The following is a 25,266-nucleotide window of genomic DNA, read 5'->3' as shown; positions in this document are numbered from 1 at the left end:
ATCCGACCCCTGCAGGAAGTGTCCCTCGCAAAGCATCGTGTTCCTAAGCCAGGCTCCACGATCCTGCCCAGCCCCGCTGCAGAACAGTCCCCCCACTCCCAGCCCCTTTAGGTGAACTCATGGCACTCATGGTTTGAAAGCGGCTACAAGCTTTCATTGAACGAGCTGCCATTCACTTTCTGATATCCCCCCCGCCTTTTCCTTTTTCCTCCTCCTCAACTTCCAAACCTGGGTATGTGCTCTGAGAAGCTGTCTCTGTCATGAAAAGGTTTGATTAACTCTGTTGGGTTTTTTTTTTCTTTTTTTGTCTGTGCCTAGGAAATGAGAATGAATGGTTTGATAGGAGGTACTTGAGAAATGAGGTACTGAATTACGGTACACACTGTGGGGGTTACATTGATTCTTCTTGGGTTGTGCTTTCTTACTCCTTGGCAGTTCGTAATTACCTGATACAATACGATATGGGGGTGTCCATTGTTCCATAAGTCAAAATTGTAATTGTAAAGAATTTTTCATTATGACTGCGGTACAGCTTCGAATTACACATTTTTTTAAAATATATTTGAAAGCTAAAATGTGTTCTGTATGTGTATGACTAGGCTCTCCATAAAAATCTCTGCTTAGCTTGTCAAAGCTAAGTTCGTTTTGTATGTTACAATGTCTAATTTACATTTTTTATTTCTTAAGCTTAAATCACTGACATTTGTGAATATAAAAAGTTGAGCAGAACTTTCTCCTTTAGAGACTAGAATAAGCCATGCTTACTCTGTTCAGATGGTGGAGCGGTTAGAGACATAGAGTCACTGTTGTTTATTTGTTTGCTCTGCAGTACTGAAAATATGAAGAAGTGATTTAAAATACGTTTGGCTTGTTAATGGAGGAGTAATAATCAAAATGTGTCAGGCTGGAAAGTTGTAGCGTACATCTATGTAGATGTACAGTCACCAGAACTGTTCAACAAAAAGAATAACTTTAATCACAGCCTAAACAAATAATGAGTAAGCAGGGAAACAGATTTGATCATACAGTTTAGCAAAGTAGTAAAAACCTGCAAAGGCTCTTGTATAGGCTTCCTTTGCATCAGTGTAGATGCAACAATACATACTGTACATAGAATGCTGCACAAAAGCAAAGTATAGACAGTGTTGGCTCTATCATGCATTTCAGTGGGAGTTTTGCATCCACAAGAAATGCAGATTCTGGCCTTATATGCACAAGTGCTAAAAGGTATTCAGATTTTTTTGTAATATTTTTAAATGTAATGGGTTTTTGCAAAATAATTTGTGTGAATTTGCAGAGATGTTCAGTACTTGGTATGTAACATCAAATTCATTGTGAATTTGTCATAAAGGTGCTTTTTTTACTCTAGTGGAAAAATATTAATGCCCCACATTTTCTCCTTGTTCGAAACTCATTACAACTGAATCACTGTTGTTGAGCTCCTATCAAACAGCAAAATCTTCAAGTATTGTTTCATCGGTTGTAAATGAAATATAATGATGAAAATTTGCTCACATAATTTCATGTACAGCTCCGGAACTTTTTGAAGCCTTTAGCTTTAATACATTGTCTCCCTCAGAAGACAACTGTGATTTGAACTGCCACCTGTTCAGTTTTATGGATATATCCTGATGAAAAAGGAAAAGTGAATTCTTGTATTAAAGTATCAGTTTCTACTATGAGCTGATAAGGCAGTTTTAATGAAAAATATGTGGACATGATGGTTCTGTTTAAAGAAACTTCTAAAAAAACCATGTACCAAAAGCACTAGTTTTAGAGTTTTACATGAAATACACTCTCTATGACATATGCTTAAGTATTATTATATCTTTTAATATATGTTTCTAACTTAATAATAATAATTTCTTCTGAAATTCTTCTTCTGAACATTTGCTGTAATTATGGTAATAAGGCATTGTTTTTCTAATAATCAAAGCAGATAAATAATCTCACAGAGGGTCCAATCCTGCACTCCTAACACAGGCAAAACTTCCATTCAAAGCAACAGGAATTTTGCAGAGTGCAACAACAGGCCAAAACAATGCAAATGGCCTCAAGCCATTAAATCAGGTAAGTGGACAAATATGACTAATTGCTTTTTAGGACTAAGCCAGTTAAATTAGTGAGTGGACAAATATGATTGATTGTCTCTTAAGACCAAATCTGGTATTCCTTGCATTTTCCTTCAGTGGGAATTTTGACTGTCAGTTTTCCTGTCTAAGGACTGTAGGATTTGGCTATAAATCAGGCATCACTTTGAATCTAGTGCTGCTAAGTCTGAGTTCTGATCCTCAGAAGTCCTGCTTTTCAACAGTTGCCAATAAATCTTTAACATCCTGATCATCCCAGAGTATGTACTGTTTGTCTGTATATCTACTATTGACTTTAGATAGGTACAGAAGTGCTGCTGCTGTTTCTCTTTTGCAATGACCATGGATCACCTCTTGGCGTCTGTCAGGAGTCATACCTCATTGAAAACTGGTGTTTTCATTCCAGTGTTTATTATTGGAATATCCAGTGATGACATAGGGCCTGGTGTCAACTCTTGTTTGCCTGGGAAAAGTTGAGTTTCTAATATTCCTGTATTTAGAATGTTCAAATTACAGGTATGATTTATTATAAATTTTCAACTACTGAAGTAAGTTTTGGAACTAAGCTGAGTATGAATTGTTCTACTTGTCATCTGAGAGACAGAAGCCAAGAAAAAGAGATAATTTTGTGTTTTAATAGTGGCTCATCCACTTACTATGAAGAGTTAGAACATCAGAAATTGTGAAAGTGGCTCCTCTTGTGTTAATCTTACAATGGAATAGGACTGAACATTTCCAAAAAGTATATAAAAATAAATCTGCTGTTCGCCTTAGAGAGGCCATAACTAATTACATGTATTTACTGAACGGTGACAGCACATATCTCTAGTGTGAGAATAACTGCATGATTTGGAAGGAATCCTCACCATTCCAATGGCTAAACAGTGTTTGTTTGATACTCTGCATTTTAACACCCTATAAATGATGGCATGCCTTTAACTTTAGTTGTTTGAGTGCAATGGGACTGCTCATGCATGTAAAGTTATGCACATATGTAAGTGTTTGCCTGAGTGGTACTTACGATTTTAACAAGTACTTACAGACTAAGGGTGAAATCCTGACCCTACTGAAATCAATGGCAGTTTTGCCGTTGACTTATGTGGGGCTAGGGGCTTCGCCCAGAATTTCAGAGGGGCATTAATCAGCCTGTTAAGGCTCAGTCCTCCACTTATTGAAGTCACTAGTAAAACTTGATTTCAGTTGGAAGAGGATCTGGCCTTAAATTTTTCCTCACAGTTTTACGGCCACAATCATTTGCACTTGCAAAAGACAAAATTTGTGTATACAAAGGGAACATGCAAATAGGTTGTTGAAAAAAATTCCCCACAAGTGTTTAATTTACTCTCTATTTTTTCTGTTTCTATTTACTGAGAGTCACATATTTTTAAAGGACATGTATCCATGCACTCTAGGTGCCCTTAACATAATTTTAAAATACCTACAGCAAAAGCCACACTTCAACATAACTAAATATCTTGTCCTACTTCAATTTAGAGGCAATTTAAGAGACCTTTTCCTAGCAGTGTAACTGAGGTCATTTCTCTTTGAAGGAAATAAATGGAAAAGCAGATTCTCCTGTTTAAATATGGAAAAACAACATATTGTTTTTTTAAAAAGAATGCATGAAAGGAAAGCTGTATCAGGTAAGGCATCAGTGACAGAGTGTATGGGGATGCTAGCAAAATATGTGGGATTTTGTTTGGGCATTACTGTAAGGTTGGGAAGCTCATGATAATTACCATAGCAACTTCATTATCACATGACATAGAAAAGCCAGTATAAAATCAGGGGTTAAAGGAAGGAAGGGTAGGGAGGAGAAAGGGATAGAGTAGCTCTCCCTTCTCTTCCTGTCTTGGGTAAGTAGAACTCCCCACAGGTCCCTAACTTCTTTGGCTGGTGTGATGAGAGCTCCCCCTCCTGTTTCCATTTACTTTAAACATTGTACAGAATGCATCATGGAACCTCCCAGATCATGTATTCAGATTTTCACGTACACTGGAAAGAAGGTAAAAGAAAGAAAGAAATATCCAATGGAGCAATAGTACATGTCACAGTTTGTGAAACTCATCTGTAAGAAGAAATATTTTCCTGTTGTCTTTCCTAATGGCTTGAGGTCATATTATCTCTTAAGACCCATCTTAATTATATTCAGAATCACAGAGTATATTCATTAATAACATAGATATTTATTGATATGTTGTTCATTTTATTATGTACTCTAACGAGGCAGTCTCTGTTTTTCTCTGTTTTGTTCAGCTATTCTCTTAACACTGACTCTTTGTAATAATTGGCAGTGTCCATAGATTAGATTATGACAGCAATAGTAAACTAAATAAATTAATTGAAATATCTGCTGCCAACCTGTTCTCCTTCAACCATTTCCACCAACAGGGAAACATACATATGAACTACTCCCTCAGTTCAGTTACATCAAATCCACATATACCTTCAATAATATTATTTCACATTCATACCTTTTCAGACCAACACATTCCATTCATTGCTGTACATGGATGGGTGCCCACAGCGTTATTCACACACAGTATGTCTGTAGATACTTTTCTTCTATGAGTCCTAATCTCCATCCATAGTTTTTTTTGTTAGCCAGTTGACTAAATGGGAGGCTGCCATGCAGAGTGTCAAAAGGTAGCCCCAAGAAAGCAGATCCCCGATGGCAGTTGTTGTGAAAGCAGTGGAGACTTTCAAAAATATGAAGTTCTGGAACTCTTTAAATGTTGATATACATCAAAGACAGTTCTCGAGTTGTATAAGGATGTCAGTGGGAGTTCTTGTGCAGATTGATGACAAGATGTGGCTCCAAAGTTGTTAGTTTTGTTAATTTTTTGTTTTATTAAATATGCTGGCAGACACAAAGTAACTTTCTTTGACTTATTAATTGTTGCTTCACTTGTCTTGAAATAGGAGCTACAGGTGATCTGATAAATGGATAGAAGTGTTGGCTAGTTTCAGTGTAGCTTTTCTGAGTAGTTCTGAATCTTTCACTGAAATGTTAAAAAACCAAAACCCTTCTAACATCTCCTACAGCAAAATGACACAAGGGCAGTTATTTTTCTTGTTCAGCATCAGAGCACACCAGTGTCATTAAAGGCTGTGTAACATCAACCCTTTAAACTGTTACCTAGAGGTACTGCATATGAAACCAAATTAGCAGAACCCACACCAATCACCAATATTGAAGTTCTGTAGTAAAATCTTTTGCTTAGAGAGCCCTAAGGTGTCTCTCTAAGCATAGCCTCTGATACTTTCATACTGGGTGCAGTGCCAGTGGCTAGGCGTGGGGCTATCGCTGGACAGGGGACTGAGGCCCATCATACAGATTTGGACTTGGCCTTGGTGATCCACACATTTGCAATCTTCAGGCTCTTCACTATTGTGAAGGATTCTGCCTCGGAATTAAACTGTGAAACTTAAAACAGCTCCAGGTGGTTCATCCCAGCACCCTGTTTGCTCAGCAACACTGCCAGCCAGTCACACTCTCTTCATTGAGTCCCCGTTGACTACTGATTCAAATTCAAGGTCTGGACCTTATTTTACAAGTCCTCCATGTGATTGGCCCAAGTGAGCTGTAGCTCACGAAAGCTCATGCTCAAATAAATCGGTTAGTCTCTAAGGTGCCACAAGTACTCCTTTTCTTTTTGTGAATACAGACTAACACGGCTGTTACTCTGAAACCTGCCTCACTCTAGGAGTCCTGATCTCCTGTATCTGCTGCATTCCACTGAAACAAAAGAACTGTCAAACTTCGAAAGTGAAACTGTATGCTAAAGCCAAAGTTTTCTCAGTGACTGCCCACACAGCTCAGAAACTCGCTCCCTGAAAATCTTAAAATGACTGTAAATTTCGGAATATTCAGCGCTAAATGTAAAAACTCAGTTCTTCAATCTAGTTTTCTCTCGATAACACCAAAAGCACATATTTAAAATATAACAACAACCCTACAGAATGAGGGAAGAACAGAGAGAGAGATCACATTGTTTTCCTTTTATTAAATATATGAAACACACAAACATCACGGTACAAGAACCTAACCAGACTGAAGTATTAGATAGGGAGTGACAGGAGAGTTTGGCCTGGGAATGGGGCAGAAAGCTCTCTAATGTTTTTACGTCAATTCTCTTTTTTAAAAATAGATCAGTTACACTGATAAACTCCTCAGAACACTATCACAGAAAACCTTATTGTTTCCACCCATAAGATCTTCCTCCTCCCTTTGAATTTATGGACACATTTTCCTTTTTTTTCTTGTCAATCTATGAAAAGAAAAACAAAAATCTGAATGTAAAGATACCTATTTATACATTAATCTAATAATTCTATATCTCCCTAGTGATCTTTGTTGAATGATACAATATGTCAATATAAGTAACATCTGTCATGGAAGGGAAAACAACTATAGGTTCTTTTCATTTATGAAATCATTGTAGAATTGCTGTATACTTAATTTACCTGTCATATTTTCAAACAAATCACATAATTTTGTCCAACTACCCCAGACATTGTACATATAAGAGCCCTTCTACAGTAAGTAGGTTATTCATTTATTTCATGGACCTAAAGAAATAAGGCCAAAACATTTAAAGTGGTGCATACAAAATGATTTACCAAGAGAAAAGTTAAGAATCAGCCTCTGACACCATTATTTGACAACGACTTTTCTACTGTAATGCTTTCTCTCCTGTTAGCTCCTCAACAGAATCATAAATGACATGTAATCCAATTTCTTGATCTTCTCAGATACATGCACATGAATTTCACATATCCTAATACATTATGGCATTGTGGTTAAGGGTCTACCAGAAAACTCCTCTTTTTCAGGAATTTATAACTAGATATGTATTCAGGACTATCATTTATCATATATTTCAGCCCAGGAAAATGTTCTTTATAAATAAAAATCTTTGAATAAGATATGATCATCATGATTTATTTATAAACTATTGTTATAGCTGTTTTTGTTTGAAGAAATACATGTCTTCTGATTTGTATTGCTCTTTCTAAGAAAAAACATATACAGTATAAGACATTATTGTTAATAAGTATCACCTTGTTTCTGAGGAACTCAAAGTCCTTTATAAATTTATTTGCACAACATCCCTTTCCAGGGCTGTATTAAGAAAACCTGGGGTCCTAAACACAGCCCTACCAGGCACCCTAATGCCCACTCTCAAGTCATGGGATAGTTTTGGTGAGGACCATGTACACACAAGCTCCATTTCCCCGGCTGGGGAGGCCTGTCACAGATTTCAGTCTGTGGGAGATCCTGGGACCAGCCTCCTGTATGTTCTGATTGTGTAATGGGATTGGAAGACCCACACCAGTGTATTTGTCACCTCCTGGGGCACCTTTGCAGTGCTGTGGTGCCCAATTTTGTCTTGAAACAATCCTGGTAGAGCACCATGGTTCCATTAAGCTCTGTGAGTGTCAGAGGGTGGCTGGACCCTGTGATTAAAATAGGTCCAGCTTCCCTGTGCCAGGGCATGCACTCCTAGTTGAACCAGTTAAGGGGGGGAGGCTGCACTTGAGCTATAAAGGGTCAACGGGAGCCACCATGACAGCAGAGTTAGAAGAATGAAGCTGTCAGGAGAGAGAGATCTCTTGCAGTGGTCACTGAGGAAGTGAGCTGGGACTGGGTAAGCAAACTGAGGTAAAAGTCTTGATTTTTCTTTAGGAGAAGGCCAAGTAGGCAGGCCAGGCGTTGCATCTTCTCCAGCTGGCCAGAGAGCACGAACAGACAGTACCTCAGGGGGGAAGGGCAGTGCCCAGTTTAAGGCTGGGTGGAAGACTCTTGTTTGTTTTTTGGAACTTGGTTAATTTAATTTAAAAAACAGATCTCAAGAAGGGCTGTGATTGAATGAGAGATACTGGAGCTTACAGAGCCCTGAAGAAGGGGAACCCCTGGCCATGAGCAGGTGGTCAGGATGCAGCCAACCTTGTTACTAGGTGCTTCAGCTGCTACAGCTTAAGCATCTGTCGTGTCCCACATAGCACCCTGCCAACTGCCTACAACCATCACTCATCTCTTATGGTAACCAGCCACCCTGCCTCTGACCCACTCCTCACCAACTGCCTCCAAACTTCCCCTGCTGGCAACCTGTACCCCTCCTGAGCAGGAGGAGCAGGGGCAGATTCATCACACCTCCATCCACTGGCTGATAACTGTTCAGTGGATTCATCACACCCTTGCTCTGTTCCCTGATTCAGGCAATCTGGAATTCATCCAGGAGTTGGAAAGCCTTAGCTGCTGTGTTTAGGGGCCCATCCTAGCATCCCAGCAGGTTCTGTGCAGGGAAGGGCAATCAGAGCCCTCTGCTGGGTGGGTAAGTGTTGGGGGATATGGGTCTTTCCTGGAGTGTCCCTTTACACGAGACTCTCTGATTCAGAGGTTGGGGGGTGGCCTGATCAGGGACAGCAGTAGCCGTGGGGGAAAAGGGTGGTTCCCCTGGGCTGCCTCAGGAAGAGGAAGGGCAGCAGGCTCAGGGACCCCATCCTCACTTGAGCTGGGTTTATGGGATCCCCATGAGGAGCAGACTGACTTGTGCTCCACACAAGTCTCCTCCAGCTGCAACTGATGACATGTCCTCATATGACCCCCATGCTGGACACTCTTGGGACAGGTTTACTGTGCCTCATGGTTAATCTGGCCCTACCTTGTCTGGTCAGGATGGTAATTATTCTTATAGCCATCTTACAGAAAGGAAAATTAAGACACAGAGGAACAAAGAGTTAACAGCTCTCATGCTGAATCTATCAGATTCTGAAGTAGAGAACCCAGATCTCCTGCCTCCCAGAACTGTGTGCTAACCACTGGAACAGGCAGCCTCTCCTCCATTCAGAAACTGAAACTTGGTGAACAGCTTGAACCAACTTCTGCCCTCCAGTTCATCCATGAAACACCATTGAATTTAGAGGGATTGCACAGGTGTAATTGTGGACAGAATTTGCCTCAACTGGTCTGCAAGTAAGATGATTTGAAATCATGAAAAGAATTGTAATATAGCAAGCTTTCTCACTGATTCCCACGGAGAAAGGAAATTCAGAGTTAAGAAAAAAGAAAAGGATTACTTGTGGCACCTTAGAGACTAACCAATTTATTAGAGCATAAGCTCACGAAAGCTTATGCTCTAATAAATTGGTTAGTCTCTAAGGTGCCACAAGTACTCCTTTTCTTTTTGTGAATACAGACTAACACGGCTGTTACTCTGAAAAGAGTTAAGAAAGGCCTTCTACAAAATGTAGGTGAAAAGTGTTGGTGCATGAGTTGGGGAAAAGTTAAATGAAGGAAGAAAGGAGAGGGAAATGACACATTTTCCTACAGCTGTTGTTGCTGTCGTGGAAAGTGAGCACCTACACTTTAGAAGTGTGTGGAAAGAAGGTGTTTGGTGAAAGAGAGCATGCAGGAGAGTTGGCTAGAATGAATGAGAGTGGTAGGGGTTCTATATTCTATTGAGGAGAATAGCTGGTGAATGACAAAGGCACAGAAAGGTAGCCAGAAAACAAGAATGAAGCTGGAGAGAAGGAAATGAGCTGAATGAGAGGAAACTGACTTGTGGCTATGAGAAAATTAAGAAGAATCTAAGCAAATTCCAGAAGTGATGGGGAAATAGGAAAAGGGATAGAATGAAAGCCTAGTGGACAGATAGAAACCTGTGTGGAGTGTGTGAATGGGTTAAAGTACAACTTGACACAGAAACACAGTTAGAAATCTAGCACTTGAATTTTACTGTTTGAGCAGATGTAAATGCCTGAGAAGGAACCTGGATAAGGCAATGGACATCCATCCATTTTTACTGAAGAGAGTCCAATCAGAGGGACAATCAGACTCCCTGGAACCTGCCGTGAAACATATTATCTTGAAAATATATTAAAGAGGGGAATGATATTATCCTTACTCATTTATTAAATGGGTCTGCTCGGATGGAACTATTTTGAGTAGGGGTTGTGGAACCAGTCTTAGGGGGTCTCTATTTTGCTCCAAAGCTGCCTGTTTTCTGTGCTTACTGCTGTGTGAAACTGACTCCAAGTCAAAATTTTCAAACTTGGGTACCTAAATTTAGGTACTTAAATTCCTATTTATACCTCTCCATAAAGTGTTCTTATTTTCAGAGGTACTGAGCACACGTGACTCCCATTGGAAGTTGTGGGTGCTCAGCACCTCTGAAAATCAGGCCACTTTTATTTAAGAGCTTAAACAAAGATTTATGTGCTTAGCTTTAGGTTTGAAAATTTTAGCCACAGTCACTAACCTGGTCAAATTCACAGTGGTGTAGTGCTGAATGTGAACTACTCTGCCGGACTGCAACAGGTTTGGTCATTAGATTCTATAACCACTGCTATCTTCTATAGATAATGTAACAAGAAGAGAGAGAGAGAGAATGAGAATGAGAAAGATGGTGAGAAGAACTAGCAGAGGTTAATAAAAAAAAAGTGGGTGTGTGTGGGGAGGGACAGAGGTAGTGACAGAGGATGGATTCAGGCATGTAGACCGCTCCTCATTTTTGGACTAACTTTGACATCCCACATGATCTTTGAACTCAAGCCATTAAAGGCAGTCAGTGGTGAACTAGCATATAGTAATCTTTTTGGTAGCTGACTGAACTAACATACTCTAGATCAATTGTTCTTTAGTTTATACAATAGCAGTAGCAATAACTGCTATACTATTATTATTTTAGTAATGGCAGCTAGGCACTTTAATTGCAGTGGTTAAAACAAGAACAAAAGCAGTGAGTCAAATGCTAAGTGACATAAATGTGTCTAACATTGTGACCTGAAGGTCATTAGATTCTGGCTCTAATGGACTGAAAAGTGGAGCAAATTTCAAAGGCAGGCAAAACCCAACTGACAAACCCCGGATGATGGACACAGAAGGTTTACCTAGATTAGGAAAAAAAGTTGAAGTTAGGATGCACTACCAGACCTAACTTCAACCTCTCCCCTATAAGAGATGAATGATAATACCCTAGTATAGATGAATGGTATCTTGATCTAGCAGGTTTTGATCTAGCTCTGTCTACCCTAGGCTTCCCCCTAGTTTACAATATGATCAGCTAACAGTCTATTAAAAGTGTTATACTGTTTACGCAAAGTATTAGGGATTGTTTCAAATCATGTTATCTAACTCAAGTTAACTAACTCAGTTTTAAAAAGCACCTTTTTTCATTGTCTAGACAGACCTCGATATTCAAACTTGGTTTCCTGCAATAAGTATTTCTCAGCTGACCATATCTCAGATGACTATGTCCCTGATCATTCAGGGCTTGAAAGAGCATGAGTAAACAGAAAACTAGTGCAGAGTCTCTGATCTTAGTGCAGAACATCATGAACACTTAACAGGAGCTTTCAGATTGACTTCCACGGGTAGTCCAAAGTGGAGTGTGCTACAGAAACCAAGAATGAAGGTAACAAAGAAATGGATAACTTTTGCAAAGTCTTCACTTGAGAAGAATGGTCCACAGTATCTTAGCCAGCGTCAAGGAATAAAACACAGACTATCTCAGATGTAAGAAAATAAAAGAGAGCAAAGGAAAAAATTATACAGCATCCTTTTTTTCTCAAAGTGATCATTGCAAAGTAAAAAGCATGGTAACCTAAACATTTAACATTTTTAACAGCAAAATATAAGTAAAGCTTCATAAATGACAATACACATATTTAAACACTGAGGAAAATAACTATAACAAAGATTTTTTTCACAATGACTTACATTTATTTATTTAACTCCTTAAATGCCTACCATGTTGTAGCCTGATTCACTTGATTATGCCACAATCCAATTTTCGTGGGAAGTTTTAGGGAGTGATTTTTACTTTTTTCACTCAGGACCCCTGGTTTCTTACTGGACCTTCCTAAATCCCACAGTTGTTTGCAACTATAAAGGGAGGTGGGATTGAGTCACTGTAAAAAAATCTATATGTATATTTTGGGTAGTGGGTGCTGCTGGGGATCGGTCATAAAGGGAGTGAGAACATGTCAGAGGGCCCTCACTCCATTGGTCTGTTTTATTTATTTCCTGTTGCATCCTGCTCCCACCTACACTGTAAGCTCCCTGGGGAAGGGACTGTCTTTTTTGTTACCCGTGTCAGTAGTGTGCCTACCACAATGGGTACCTGACTGGGGTTTCTAGGTACTGCTATATTACAAATAAATAACAATGACAATAATAATAAATATCAATAAGTAATAGGCTGTGGTGTTAGGGAGGGACAAGGCTGAGATGGCTGATTCTGTGTGGGGAGGCTGATGCTGGGTTGGGCATGTGGGATCTGGGTACATGGGGAGGTGGCACTGCATGAGAGAAAGGAGGGGTGTTGCTCAGGTGTTTTTCCCTTCTCCCTCCTTCACCAGCACAGCACTCATATTCTTCCTCCTAATCCTTCAGTTGTACGTTATTCAGCTCCAAGGCAATGCTGCTTCAAGAAATTGTGAGTAAGGTGGGATAGGATAAAGAGTTGTACTGGGATTGAGATAGAGTTGGGAGGGGTTAAAAACATAGCAGCTGCAGAAGGGAAGGGGAGCAGCTCTTTACTCACTTGCCTGCTTCTATATAGTGTGAGCAACTATGGGATTTTGATTAAGTTAGTTTTCTTTGCATCTTCAGCCGGTGGGGGTACAAAACAGCAGGTTCCCTTTGGCTATCTACCTGGGGGCCATGTTGGCCCATTAGCTGAGACATTCTGGTCTAACAGTTTGAGCTGTTGGAGACCTAGGTTCTAATTATTTACTGTATATTGACTTACTGTATGATCATTCTGTCTCTCATTTACCCATCAGTAAAGTGGAGAAGATAATTCTGACTTACCCTCTTGTGATCTTTGCATCTTTAATAAAAAAGTGTTCTATAAATGTAATGTGTTAATATTATTATCCAGCAATGAAGCATATTACAACATTGGCATTTGAGTAGCTATAATTAAGTGTGTATGTTAATACTCTTCAAGGACCAGTTTCTGCCCAGGTATGTATGACTCTCATTAAAGTCAACTGGAGTCTTACATGTGCAATTTTAACAGAATTTGATCCACAGTTAATAATATTAGAGCTCCACCACTGTCTTGGTGCTACTGTTTCAATGTCTGACTGCAGAGTCAATAAGGCAACTGTCCCACTTTATATTCTGAAGGCTAATGGGAAAGCAGGATCACCATGTAGTTAAGGCACAGGACTGGAAATAAGTTTGCCTTAGAGTTCTGGTGTGACCTTGAGCAAATCACTTACCTCCCTGCTTACTACAACTTCCTCAGTTGTAAACTGGATATAATAATAACTGGTTACCTCACAGTGATGCTGTGAAACTAAATTTATTAGTGTGTGTGTGTGCGTAAGGTACTTTGAGATCTTCCAATGAAAGCTTTGTAGATGTGCTAAGTATTATTGATTTTCATGTTTTAATAGATTAAATCTTAGATTATGAAGAACAGAGAAAAATCTGCAATAGGAAGTTTTAGTCAAACATACTAGTTAGTATATAGTGAGTATACTCCACTCATAAATAGTACACTTATTTGCAGACTGTGATTATTTTAAGTAAGATTGTGGTAAATATGAAAAGATTGAAAAGCCAGGCATTCCTCAGACATATATGTATGTCCTTGCAGAGGTGGAGGTATGGACAATGTTCCCACATTTCACTTGTGCTTTGAAAAGAAGATTGCCAGAACTGGCAGTGGTGGTAGGCATTGATGGGCTTTGATGTGTCCTGATTTGCATTAGACCAGAACATACTACTGCAAGCAGACACGTTTCTCTTCACTTTAGCTCTTTGTTTCCCATGCTGTGATGCTAGCTTCCCTACAGGAGTTTCTTTTCCTGGGGAGGCTTCTCGAAATCAACTGAAAATGAAGAAGGGGCTTTATTTTTCCTATCTTTATTGATTCTGTACGCTTAAGACTCATCAGAAGCAGAAGGAATATATTGTACACTGGTTTCAGAGTAATAGCCGTGTTAGTCTGTATTCGCAAAAAGAAAAGGAGTACTTGTGGCACCTTAGGGACTAACCAATTTATTTGAGCATAAGCTTTTGTGAGCTACAGCTCACTTCATCGGATGCATACTGTGGAAAGTGTAGAAGATCTTTTTATACACACAAAGCATGAAAAAATACCTCCCCCCACCCCGTCACCTTCAGCCCCCAACTAAAACCCCTCCTACGCATTATTAAAGATCTACAACCTATCCTGAAGGATGACCCAACACTCTCACAAATCTTGGGAGACAGGCCAGTCCTTGCCTACAGACAGCCCCCCAACCTGAAGCAAATACTCACCAGCAACCATATACCACACAACAGAGCCACTAACCCAGGAACCTATCCTTGCAACAAAGCCCGTTGCCAACTGTGCCCACATATCTATTCAGGGGAGATCATCACAGGGCCTAATAACATCAGCCACACTATCAGAGGCTCGTTCACCTGCACATCCACCAATGTGATATATGCCATCGTGTGCCAGCAATGCTCCTCTGCCATGTACATTGGTCAAACCGGACAGTCTCTATGTAAAAGAATAAATGGACACAAATCAGATATCAAGAATTATAACATTCATAAACCAGTCGGAGAACACTTCAATCTCTCTGGTCACACGATTAAAGACATGAAAGTTGCGATATTACAACAAAAAAACTTCAAATCCAGACTCCAGCGAGAAACTGTTGAATTGGAATTCATTTGCAAATTGGATACAATTAACTTAGGCTTGAATAGAGACTGGGAGTGGCTAAGTCATTATGCAAGGTAACCTATTTCCCCTTGTTTTTTCCTACCCCCCCCCCCGCCCCAAGACATTCTTGTTAAACCCTGGATTTGTGCTGGAAATGGCCCACCTTGATTATCATGCACATTGTAAGGAGAGTGGTCACTTTAGATAAGCTATTACCAGCAGGAGAGTGGGGTGGGGAGAGGTATTTTTTCATGCTTTGTGTGTATAAAGAGATCTTCTACACTTTCCACAGCATGCATCCGATGAAGTGAGCTGTAGCTCACAAAAGCTTATGCTCAAATAAATTGGTTAGTCTCTAAGGTGCCACAAGTACTCCTTTTCTTATTGTACACTGGGATTCTCTAAGTGGGTATTGTGGAATCCTGAGGAGAAATGAACTAACAAGAGACAAATTAGCAGGTTAATTAGCTGTCCACAATAACTTTAAAATACAGTAAAGAAATCATACCTTTTGTTTCTGATGGTTTCTGGAGAGAGACACTGCACAATTCTAAATTATAGGTGGTGCAGGTCAAGATACCTATAGATAAGGTTGCCCATCCTTTTCCATTATAAGACTATGTTTTTAGTTACTTATAACATTGTCAAACTTTAGCCATTTGGGTTGAAATTTTCCATGACAGGTGTCTGCCTCATGCTGATTCATTGATTTTTTAATTTAAGCAACAGTGGTTCAGCCATTTCTCAGAATGAGGTTAGGGGAAAATATGTTGTTTTGCCCATGTTAAAAACATTTTACAGCTATTTTATTGATAAGCTCTTGTGTCACAGTTCAGGGCAACTACACCTCTATAACTATGGTCTAGCAAAAGCACCCACCCTAAGCTCCCAGCTACTTAGCCATCACCTCTCTTGGGCACAGATTGCAAGTCTCTCCCTCCTGACCAGGGTTTTTCCAGGCTCCACAGTTCCCTGCCTACTCTGTGAATTCCCGAGCAAGTTAAACTGCCTAAGGAGGACAAATTTGCCTTCTTCTCAAGGGCTATAAACAGCATAATTACTCACAGCTTATAAGGTGCCACACCGCTTTTTCTAAGCAAGCACATTTATTCTTAAGGTAACAGTATTACAGAGAAAACATATTAAAACAAACAGACAAACAAAAAAAGAACATACCCATATACTATTAAGCTTACCAGAGATCTCTCCAACTCTAATGAGGGGTCTGATAAGAGTCAGTCCTTCAAGTCCCACTGAGGGGTTTTTCTGTGGTTACAAGTTCATAACTGCCATGGTTCATAGCAATCACACCCATGAATCTGTCAGTCACTCATTTACACAGTTTGGGCCTTTGATCTTGTTGTTGTGTAATACATGATCAGCAGACAAATGTCCTTTCCTTCAGTGAAGCTTCAGAAGGCTGAGTTCTTGCATAACTGGAGGGGGTATATTTGCATACACTTCCCTCCAGAGATTTCCTGGGAAACCCATTTAACTTTAGAAGTCCATTCTTCTCCAGACCATTGTTTCAAATAGTACTTTGAAGCTCATAACACTTCCCAGAGTTTATGTCAGGCATATCTCCCCCTAGAGATGGTACATACAATCCCACAATAATACATAAACATTTGCATTTTAAATACAATTAACTCCTAAGATACTTAAACTTAATTTAATAAGGTTTGTTCAGGATATTGCAGGAATTCCCTATATCTGTCACGTTTAGCACCTCCATGCATGATATTTGGCAGGGGGATTGCCCTGGTGTCTGGGAGTGCATTTTACAGTGCCCATAATAAAACACCCAGATATGGCTGACTTAGGTTGTCAGCTGGGGGTGGCTGTGAAGGCTCATGGGTCAGGGGCCGATGATGAGGTCCAAGGATGAGCAGTGTGTGGGGAGGCTCCACCCATAGGACCCACTTGAGGAAAGTGAGAGAAACAGGATGCTCAGGACAGGGGACGTGTTGGGTGGACAAACCTATGTGCAGGCCACATTCCACAGGCTCCACCCAGATCCTCCAATCATAATACAGAAACTGTCTGATTCTGGTGGCACCAGCCAGGAACAACCTCTGACATACCACAGGAGTGCCACTTGCACTCTATGGTGTGGATTGTGTAGCCGGGGTTCTGCAAGAAGGTCCTCCTCCTCAGCAGCCGCTACAAACCCGGTCACTGAAATTAGCTTCTAGGTCCTGAGGAGGTCCTGGTAAAAGACCAGCAGCTCAGAGAGGTCTCAAGGGAGACCTCTCAGGTGGAGGTAAAACAGCTGCCAGTCGTATCAGAGCCCTTAGAGATGGTGCACGAAGGCGTAAGCCAGCATCACCCTTGCAGGACTACCTGCACTGAACAGGAGTCTCTGCATGGCGTGAAGGCAGAAGGCATGGACCTGGATGTGGGTGCAGACCAGGCCTTATCAGCCCTCCCCGAAGAGGAGGATCAGGACACCCAAAGAGACCCAATGCAGTTCCATCCAGAAAAATGCCAGGATTTTCTTCCCATGGCTGGCCAGGGTTCCTGGGGGTAGGGGAAGGGTGTTGAACTGATGCCAGAGCATATGGACAGGACCAGATGGTGGAGCACCAGTTCCCACTCCGGTAGGGAAAGACACTGGAGTAGCCCCATCCACCTCCGCAACTGGTCAGATACCCTGGCCTCTAGATTGCTCCAGTTCTCCAGTGGGAAGAGATCGATGGCAGAAAGATAGATGCCCAGACAGAGCAGTGGACCCATGCCGCACTGGATGATACAAACCAGGGCTGGGAGGGAGCCTGCCTGACACATGTCCCTGTTCATCAGGCCAGAGCTCTTGACCAAGTTCACCAAGGCAGAGGAGGTTGCTGAATGGATGTCTTGGCAAGCCTCCACCTGCGCCAGGGCTCCCGGGTCCTGGGCCATAAGAAGCACATTGTTGGCACATGCCAACAGGACCACTCACAAGTCTGGCTCCCAAAGCACCAACCCCGTCATCCTCTTATCGGGGAAATGGAAGAAGGGATCAATAGAAATGGTATAGAGCTGACCGGACAGCAGGCAGCCCTGGCACACCCATTGATGGAAGGTGATGGGTTTGGTCAACACCTAGTTGACCATGACCAGACACTCTTCAGAGGTGTATAGCAGCTGGAGAAACCCCTTGAAGCGGGTTCTGAAGTCGAATGCTCACACAGTGACCACCTGTGATCCATCATGTCATATGCCTTCTCCATGTCCAGGGACAGGAGGGAGAACAACAGACCATCCCTATACATAAGATGGAATAGGTCCTGGACCAGATAGAGGTTGTTGAAGATGGTCTGGTCTGGGACAGCATATGTCTGGTCAGGGGGATCACATCTACCAGCACAGACCCCAGCTGCACTGAGATAGTTTTTGTGACAACCTTGTAGTTCACGCTGAGGAGCAAAACTGGGAACCAATTCCTGAAGTCATGGAGGTCCCCCTTCTTAGGCAGCAGGGTCTGTCTGCACAGAAGGGTGAGCACCCAGATGCCCAAGAACTTGGCACAAATGGTGGTAAGGTCTGAGCCAAGGACGTCCCAGAATACGCAGTAGAACTCCATGGTCAGCTTGTTGATGCCTGTAGATTTGTTGGTGGGCATCAGACAGAAGGCTTCTGAGAACTCAGCCAGAGTGAGAGGTTCCTCTAACTGGTCCTGGTCACCCGCACTGACCATAGGGAATTTGTCCCCTGGGACACCACAGGTGATGGCATCATTTAAATCTGGGGAGAAAAGGCTAGCATAAAAGAGGCCTAGCCCTTTCCCACATCTCCAATGGATTTGTGAGAGGGGTGCCGTCCTTTACCAGAAGGCAGGTGATATGCTTTTTGTCCCCCCCTCTTTTGTTCCAGGGCATAGAAGAAGCAGGAGCCATGATCCATCTCCTGAAGGAGCTGGATGCATGATTGAACAAAGGCACCTTGGGTCGATGGTTGTCAAGGGCCTGGAGGTTACCCTGCTTCTCCTGACTCTCTCTGTAGATGGAATGATCCCCAGGACAAGGAGTCAGGAGTCTCTACAGCTTCTAAGCCTCCCACTCCAACTGTTCTGTCATGGTGTCCCTCCTCCAGCTGGCCCCTGGAATGTAAGTGACAGCAGAAGAGCGCAGCATGGACTTTCCCCACATTTTACCTCCTCTGCTTGGGAGGTGTGAAATGAATGAGGAAGGGGACTACGGGAAGAGAAAGGATTGAGTAATTGTGGCAGTTGAATACTATCCTGGAGAAGTGGATTCTACCCCTACCTCTGCTTCAGAGGTCCTATGAGATATTGGGGAAGTCACTTAAACCAAATTTCTCACAGGTGGCCACTAACTATGTGTTCCTGGTTTTCTGCATGCTCAAGTTTGGATCTAACTTTCAGAAATGCTGAACACTCACAACTGCAAATGAAGTCAATAATAGCTGTGTTCTGAACTAAGTGCTATAAAATAATCTGAAAAAAGCCCTCCAAAGGCACATTCAACTGGGCACCCAAAATTTGTTGGTACTTTGACATTTATGGCTCTGTGCCTCAGTTCAGAATAATAATACCACCTCAATTCACAGAGGGATTGTGAAAAAATGCATTTATGTATTCAAAACTCTCAGATGCTACAGCAATGAGTGTCATAGAAAAGCCCATGTACAGAGTTGGAATAGCATGTAGTAAATAACACAGGAGGCCACACATTGAACAACAAAGACAAAGCAAAATACTGAATATTGTTCAGTGAGCACCATCCATCATGTGCACTTGGGCAGGGGTCCTGTGGAGAAAATAATATATGGTCATGTAATTAAAGACTGTATCACAATGCATATGCACAAGGAGACTGGATTAAAGTTCCCTAGCCAAACTTATCCCTGACCATTTCCTAACATTGCGATGCTTGACTTTGCAACCTTAACATTAATTTAGCACAGGCGATTGGAATGTGCAGGAGAGCGGGAAGAGGAAAACATTTTTACTGTGCCACAATGTACGACAGGAGGGACTGGATGGGGTTTCCCTGTGTGTGAGACTGACTCTCTGGGGACAGACTGGAGCGGGTGTCACTAGAGGAGTGATGGGCTCTCTGGGGAGGAACTGGAGGGGGTGTCACTGTGTGTGTCCCCGGCTCTCTGGGAAGGAACTGGAGTGGGTGTGTCACTAGAGGTGTGATGGGCTCTCTGGGCAGGGGCTGGAGGGGATGTCACTGGGAGTGTGACGGGCTCTCCCAGGGGAGGGGCTGCCCTGGGTGTTTCCTCCTGCACCCTCCCCCATTCGGGAAGCAGCGGAGAGAGGGCAGGTGGATTGGAATCCCGCCCGTGCCCCCCGCCCCCAGTTGAAGACGGAAAGTGAGGAAACGGGGAGGGTTCGAATTCCATGGTCGTCGTTGCTTTACGACTCGTGTTTTGCGACATCTAATATGGCTGCCCCCATGCCACAAGTAGCCCGGGCTGGCGGAGGTGGAGGCAGAGCGCGCATCTGCCGCGGGGAGCGGCGGTAGCAGTAGCATCAGCATCAGCATCAGCATCGTCCCTGTGGGAAGTGGGGTTGGTCGCTGCCCAGGCGGGGAGCAGGGGACCCGGCTCGCAGGAGTTGAGGGTCCGGGGGCCAGGCACTGCGCGGGGAGAAGGGCTGGACGCAGGGGGTGGCTTCGTATCCGGCCGCCCCTGGAGAGGAGCCTGTTGGCGGCGGCGACAGTAGTTAGGGTACAGTCGGGCACGGGGCACTGAGGGGCTGCGGCAGGAGACCGGGGGGCCTGGGCAGCCTTAGCGCAGCCAGGCTGGGCGCGGCGGGCGAAAGCTGCTGGGGGCGAGGCGAGGCGCGGCGCGGGGCAGGGGGGACGGACTATTAAGGGGCTGGGAGAATGTGTCCCCTGCTGCTGTTGCGTTTAGGGGGCTGCTGCTCCCGGCTGCTGCTGCTGCGGCCGCCGCCCCCCAGGCTCTGGTCTGCTCGGGGAGGAGGAGGCGGCGGTGTGCGGTGGCGAAGGGGCCTGTTCTCGGGTTCTCCCTCTGCTGCGTCTCACTGGAGTAAAGTGGTGTCCGAGGCCGAGAAGATCGTGGGGTATCCGACCTCGTTCATGAGCCTCCGCTGTCTGCTAAGCGACGAGCTGAGCAACATCGCCATGCAGGTCCGCAAGCTGGTTGGGACCAAGCACCCCCTGCTTAACACCGCCAGGTAAACACCGGGGCCATGCCCCTTCTGCCATGGGTCCCTTTACTCATATTTTGTGATAACTTGTTTTCCTCCACTGAGACTCCTGTTATCCCTTCCATGAAGGGATACCTGCCTTTGATAATGTCTGGACTGTGAATAATTGCTGTTCAAGCAGGGCTCTTGGTCTGGTACAAAGTGAGATTTTTAAGTCCTTAGGGAAATTGTACATGTCACACTGTAACATATTCCTTTTCTCAAAATCTTCCAAGGAGAGAGACTAGCCTACAGGTTCCCTGCTCAGTCTTCTTTTTAATAATGGATAATCTCTTATTTGATGTTTGCACAGAGCCTACCACAGTGGGGACCTGACCTTGGCTGTGTCACCAGGTGCTAGGTGTAATAGAAATAATAAGACTTATTGAGGTTGGTTTATTTGTCAGGAGTTCAGGATTATGAAGCTCAGCTAAGAGGGAGATTGGCTTTATACATAACATAATCACCAACATATCAGCCTTAACTGTAGCACTTTCCCATATTAAAGGGTTTTAACACAACTGACACATTCTCTTGGAAATCTTGCCTTAAATTGTGCTACACTTTTCTGCTTTGGCATATAGTCAACAGAACTGGAATTTGAATTTCCTTGCATCCATTTTTATTCAAAGATTTGTCCCCTTCCAGCACATCAGAGAGTGAGTGATTTATCACATTTACAGTATGCAAAGAACTGGCTTACTGTACAAAGCTAACCTTTCTTCATTAACCATTGTACTTTCCAAATGTCGAGGATTACATTGGGAAGAAACCATCCAAATGAAGGAAAACAGGAAAAACTAGTCCAGTAAAGAGCTCAAAATGTTGCATATGTTAAACATATATTTTGTTAACAAGACTTTTTTTCAGAACATTTCTAGTGTGAGAAAATTAAGATGGTTACTGTTAAGTTTGTCCAGGCTGGTGGGACATTTGAAATCAAGGGACAGGACTACCTCACTCAATTATTATAAAGGTAAAATACTGATGAAGATGCACATGCTCACAAATAAGCAAAAGCAAGGTTTGTTCTGGACAGTATTTTCTTTGTCAATTTTAAGACACAAGAATCTGTGTCCAGATTACAGAACTTTTAAAGTATATTGTGTTGGTATGTTCTTGTGATTTAAAAAAAAAAAGTCCGTCTCCTTCAAAAGATGCAAAAAGAAAAGGAGTACTTGTGGCACCTTAGAGACTAACCAATTTATTTGAGCATAAGCTTTCGTGAGCTACAGCTCACTTCATCGGATGCATACTGTGGAAAGTGTAGAAGATCTTTTATACACACAAAGCATGAAAAAATACCTCCCCCCACCCCGCTCTCCTGCTGGCAATAACTTATCTAAATGTGTATGATAATCAAGTTGGGCCATTTCCAGCACAAATCCAGGTTTTCTCTCCCCCCCCCCCCCCCCGGCCGCCCCCACACACACACAAACCAGCAGATTTGTGCTGGAAATGGCCCAACTTGATTATCATACACATTTAGATAAGCTATTGCCAGCAGGAGAGTGGGGTGGGGAGAGGTATTTTTTCATGCTTTGTGTGTATAAAAGATCTTCTACACTTTCCACAGTATGCATCCGATGAAGTGAGCTGTAGCTCACGAAAGCTTATGCTCAAATAAATTGGTTAGTCTCTAAGGTGCCACAAGTACTCCTTTTCTTTTTGCGAATACAGACTAACACGGCTGTTACTCTGAAACCTTCAAAAGATGGTATTTTACATACTCCTATCACTAGAGTGGAAGACATGTTATTGGTGAAAGTATATTCAAGGTTAACAGGACCCAAATTTTGTATAAATGGACTTTGTGAACATGTTTAAAATGCTTAATTTCTTTTTTTTTAAAAGAAAATCCCAGTTGCCTAGTTTTCATGAGCAACTTTATAACACTTACGTTTCAAACTCTCAATGAGTTACTATAAAAATATAAGATATATGGAATGCTTGGGTTGAGTTTTCTCCAATTGTTAGATTAAGTATGCCAGGATAGTGTTGTGTGCGCAATTCTGATTGTTTTTATGGATCTCTATATTTTAACGATTTGATCAATGCAATGTAAAAGAAATCATTTACATTTTGTGGACTTTTGTCATATTTGATGCTAGTAGGGTTTCAGTAAAGGGCATATGTATTGAAGATTGCAGTACTAGCATATAATTAACTTTCTAATAAAATAAAAAATGAAAAGTACTTGCCGTTTTTGGCTTTTGAAAAAATATGGTCGGAAGAATTTTTGGTTGATCTGTTCATAGCTCTTAATTAATAGCATGATTTATACACAACCTTGTGACAGTTTTTTAATTTAACTAAAAGGTGTTTCTGTATTTGGTTGTATTTTTAAAGCTTTGTAGACAAAATATAATAGAGGTGGAGGACCCAGATTCAATACGGTTGGAAGTTTGTGGAAAGGAAGCCTAGTAGTGTCCCTGTAACTGGGTTAAATCTGAAGTTTTAGGTTCTGACTACTATAATAGATTAACAGTGCTCCCATACATTTTGGGTAGAGGGGGGTAAACTGTGTTGTAACCAGGGTAGGGGACAACTGAGTGTAGTCATGTCGTAGAGATACGCATGATCAGAGTTGGCTTATGCAGATGGACTTAAATAGTGCTGCTTTTAATGTATAGTTCTTATTTTTATTGGTTTATTAATGTAAACAACTTTTCAGATTAACACAGTTTTTTTTTTTTTTGGAGCTATAATACTCCTATTAAAATGGTACACATGAACGACTCAGGTGCTTTATCTTGCAAGCTCATGGAGCATAAACCAACTTCTTCCATAGGAGGCTGTGCATGGAGGACATGTACAATCAGGCCCACGGTTTGTTACTTCAGAACCTCTTTGAAGCTTGGTACTAAACTGACCAATTTGTAGTGGGAATAAAAGTACAACATTCGGTCATAAAAACATACACACAGAACTCAAGCTTTTTGTAACAATTTTATTCTTATTTTGCTACATTGACACAGAAGCACTTCCTATGGCCTTGGGTTATATATGTTATCAAAAGGGTTAATACAGTATTTGCAATACATTTAAATAGTTTATGTACAAATTACTACTGTAACTTGTTTTCGAGGATTATTTTGCACTAGTGCAGGGATCGGCAACCTTTGGCATGCGGCTCGCCAGGGTAAGCCCTTTGGTGGGCCAGGCCGGTTTGTTTACCTGCCTTGTCCGTAGGTTCGGCTGCGCTTCGTGGCTGCCGCTGGCCGCGCTTCGTGGCTGCCCCCTTGGCCTGGAGCGGCAAAGCGCGGCCAGTGGGAGCCGTGATCGGCCAAACCTGTGGACACGGCAGGTAAACAAACAGGCCCGGCCCGCCAGGGGGCTTACCCTGGTGGGCTGCGTGCCAAAGGTTGCCGATCCCTGACTTATACTATCACTAAAGGAAATAGAACTGCTCGTGCATAAATTATGGGATACAGTTTACTTTGTAGCCATTTTATCCTCGGACGGGTAGTAGGGAAAGAGCTGTGTTTTTTCGTTCCATATGAAATTGCCTATCATGATAGATATAAGTAGACCTAGACAAAGTGTTCATGGATTACTACAGAAAGAAAAGGCTTGGAATATCAGGGTTCTTTAAAGTGGAGTCTTTACTCTGTGCAGGTTTTGGACTATATTTTCATTTGTATCCAAACACTTAAAGTGAGAGGTACAGTAGCTTTAAGATTGCACAGTTTCTGGTAAATTTTTAAAATGATTCAAAATCAACAAATACTCAATCACCTCAATATTTGCATTCTAATTTAAATTTTTTCATCCCAAAACTTGCTTATCAGTTAAACGGCTGTGTCCAAATATTGCTTCATAGTGTTGGAAACTGTTTCCAATTCCTCTGTCCGCAACTTCTTGTAATGGGCTCGCACTCACCTCTCATGAGCATCCCCTGTCTGTGTGTGCCTACACACACGCTCGCTCGCTCACACTCTCTCTGATGAGTCTTCAGTGACTCACCCTCTGGCTGAGTCCCCACAGAGTCTCTATGTGAAATAAAAATCAAACCCCTTCTGCGATATAAGTCCAACAGGGGGCCTATCTCAGTGCTCTCTAACATCTGTTTTATCTGCAGCCATGTTCCTGGGCTAGATCCTCAATCAGTCCAACAGGGCATATTACAGTATCCTGGTTCAAACTGTCTCTCAGCCCCTTCTGGGCACTCTCAAATTGTCCCTGCTCTTCAAGCAGTCCCGGCCATCACATCCACCAGGGTTCCCTCCCTAGACACTCTTTGCCTCTCTGGGCCTTTCTGGCTCCAACTCTTCTGCTGGGCTACTAAAAGAATTCAGTTCCTCTTCTGCCGTGCATCAAAGTCCAGGTCACTTTC

General features: G+C 42.3%; 1 protein-coding gene across 1 annotated transcript in view; it reads left to right on the top strand.

Annotated features, from left to right (window-relative positions):
* Positions 1–20,118: 20,118 nt before the first annotated feature.
* PDSS2 (decaprenyl diphosphate synthase subunit 2) overlaps positions 20,119–25,266 on the top strand; it is a 195,643-nt gene continuing 190,495 nt past the window's right edge. Inside the window, exon 1 of the mRNA XM_073336930.1 lies at positions 20,119–20,918. Coding sequence (XP_073193031.1) covers positions 20,608–20,918 — 311 coding nt within the window. The 5' untranslated portion in view covers positions 20,119–20,607. The remainder of the gene's footprint in view (positions 20,919–25,266) is intronic.

Source organism: Lepidochelys kempii, chromosome 3 (assembly GCF_965140265.1).
Source record: "Lepidochelys kempii isolate rLepKem1 chromosome 3, rLepKem1.hap2, whole genome shotgun sequence".
Lineage (NCBI taxonomy): Eukaryota > Metazoa > Chordata > Testudines > Cheloniidae > Lepidochelys > Lepidochelys kempii.
This window is presented reverse-complemented; position numbering and strand designations above follow the sequence as displayed.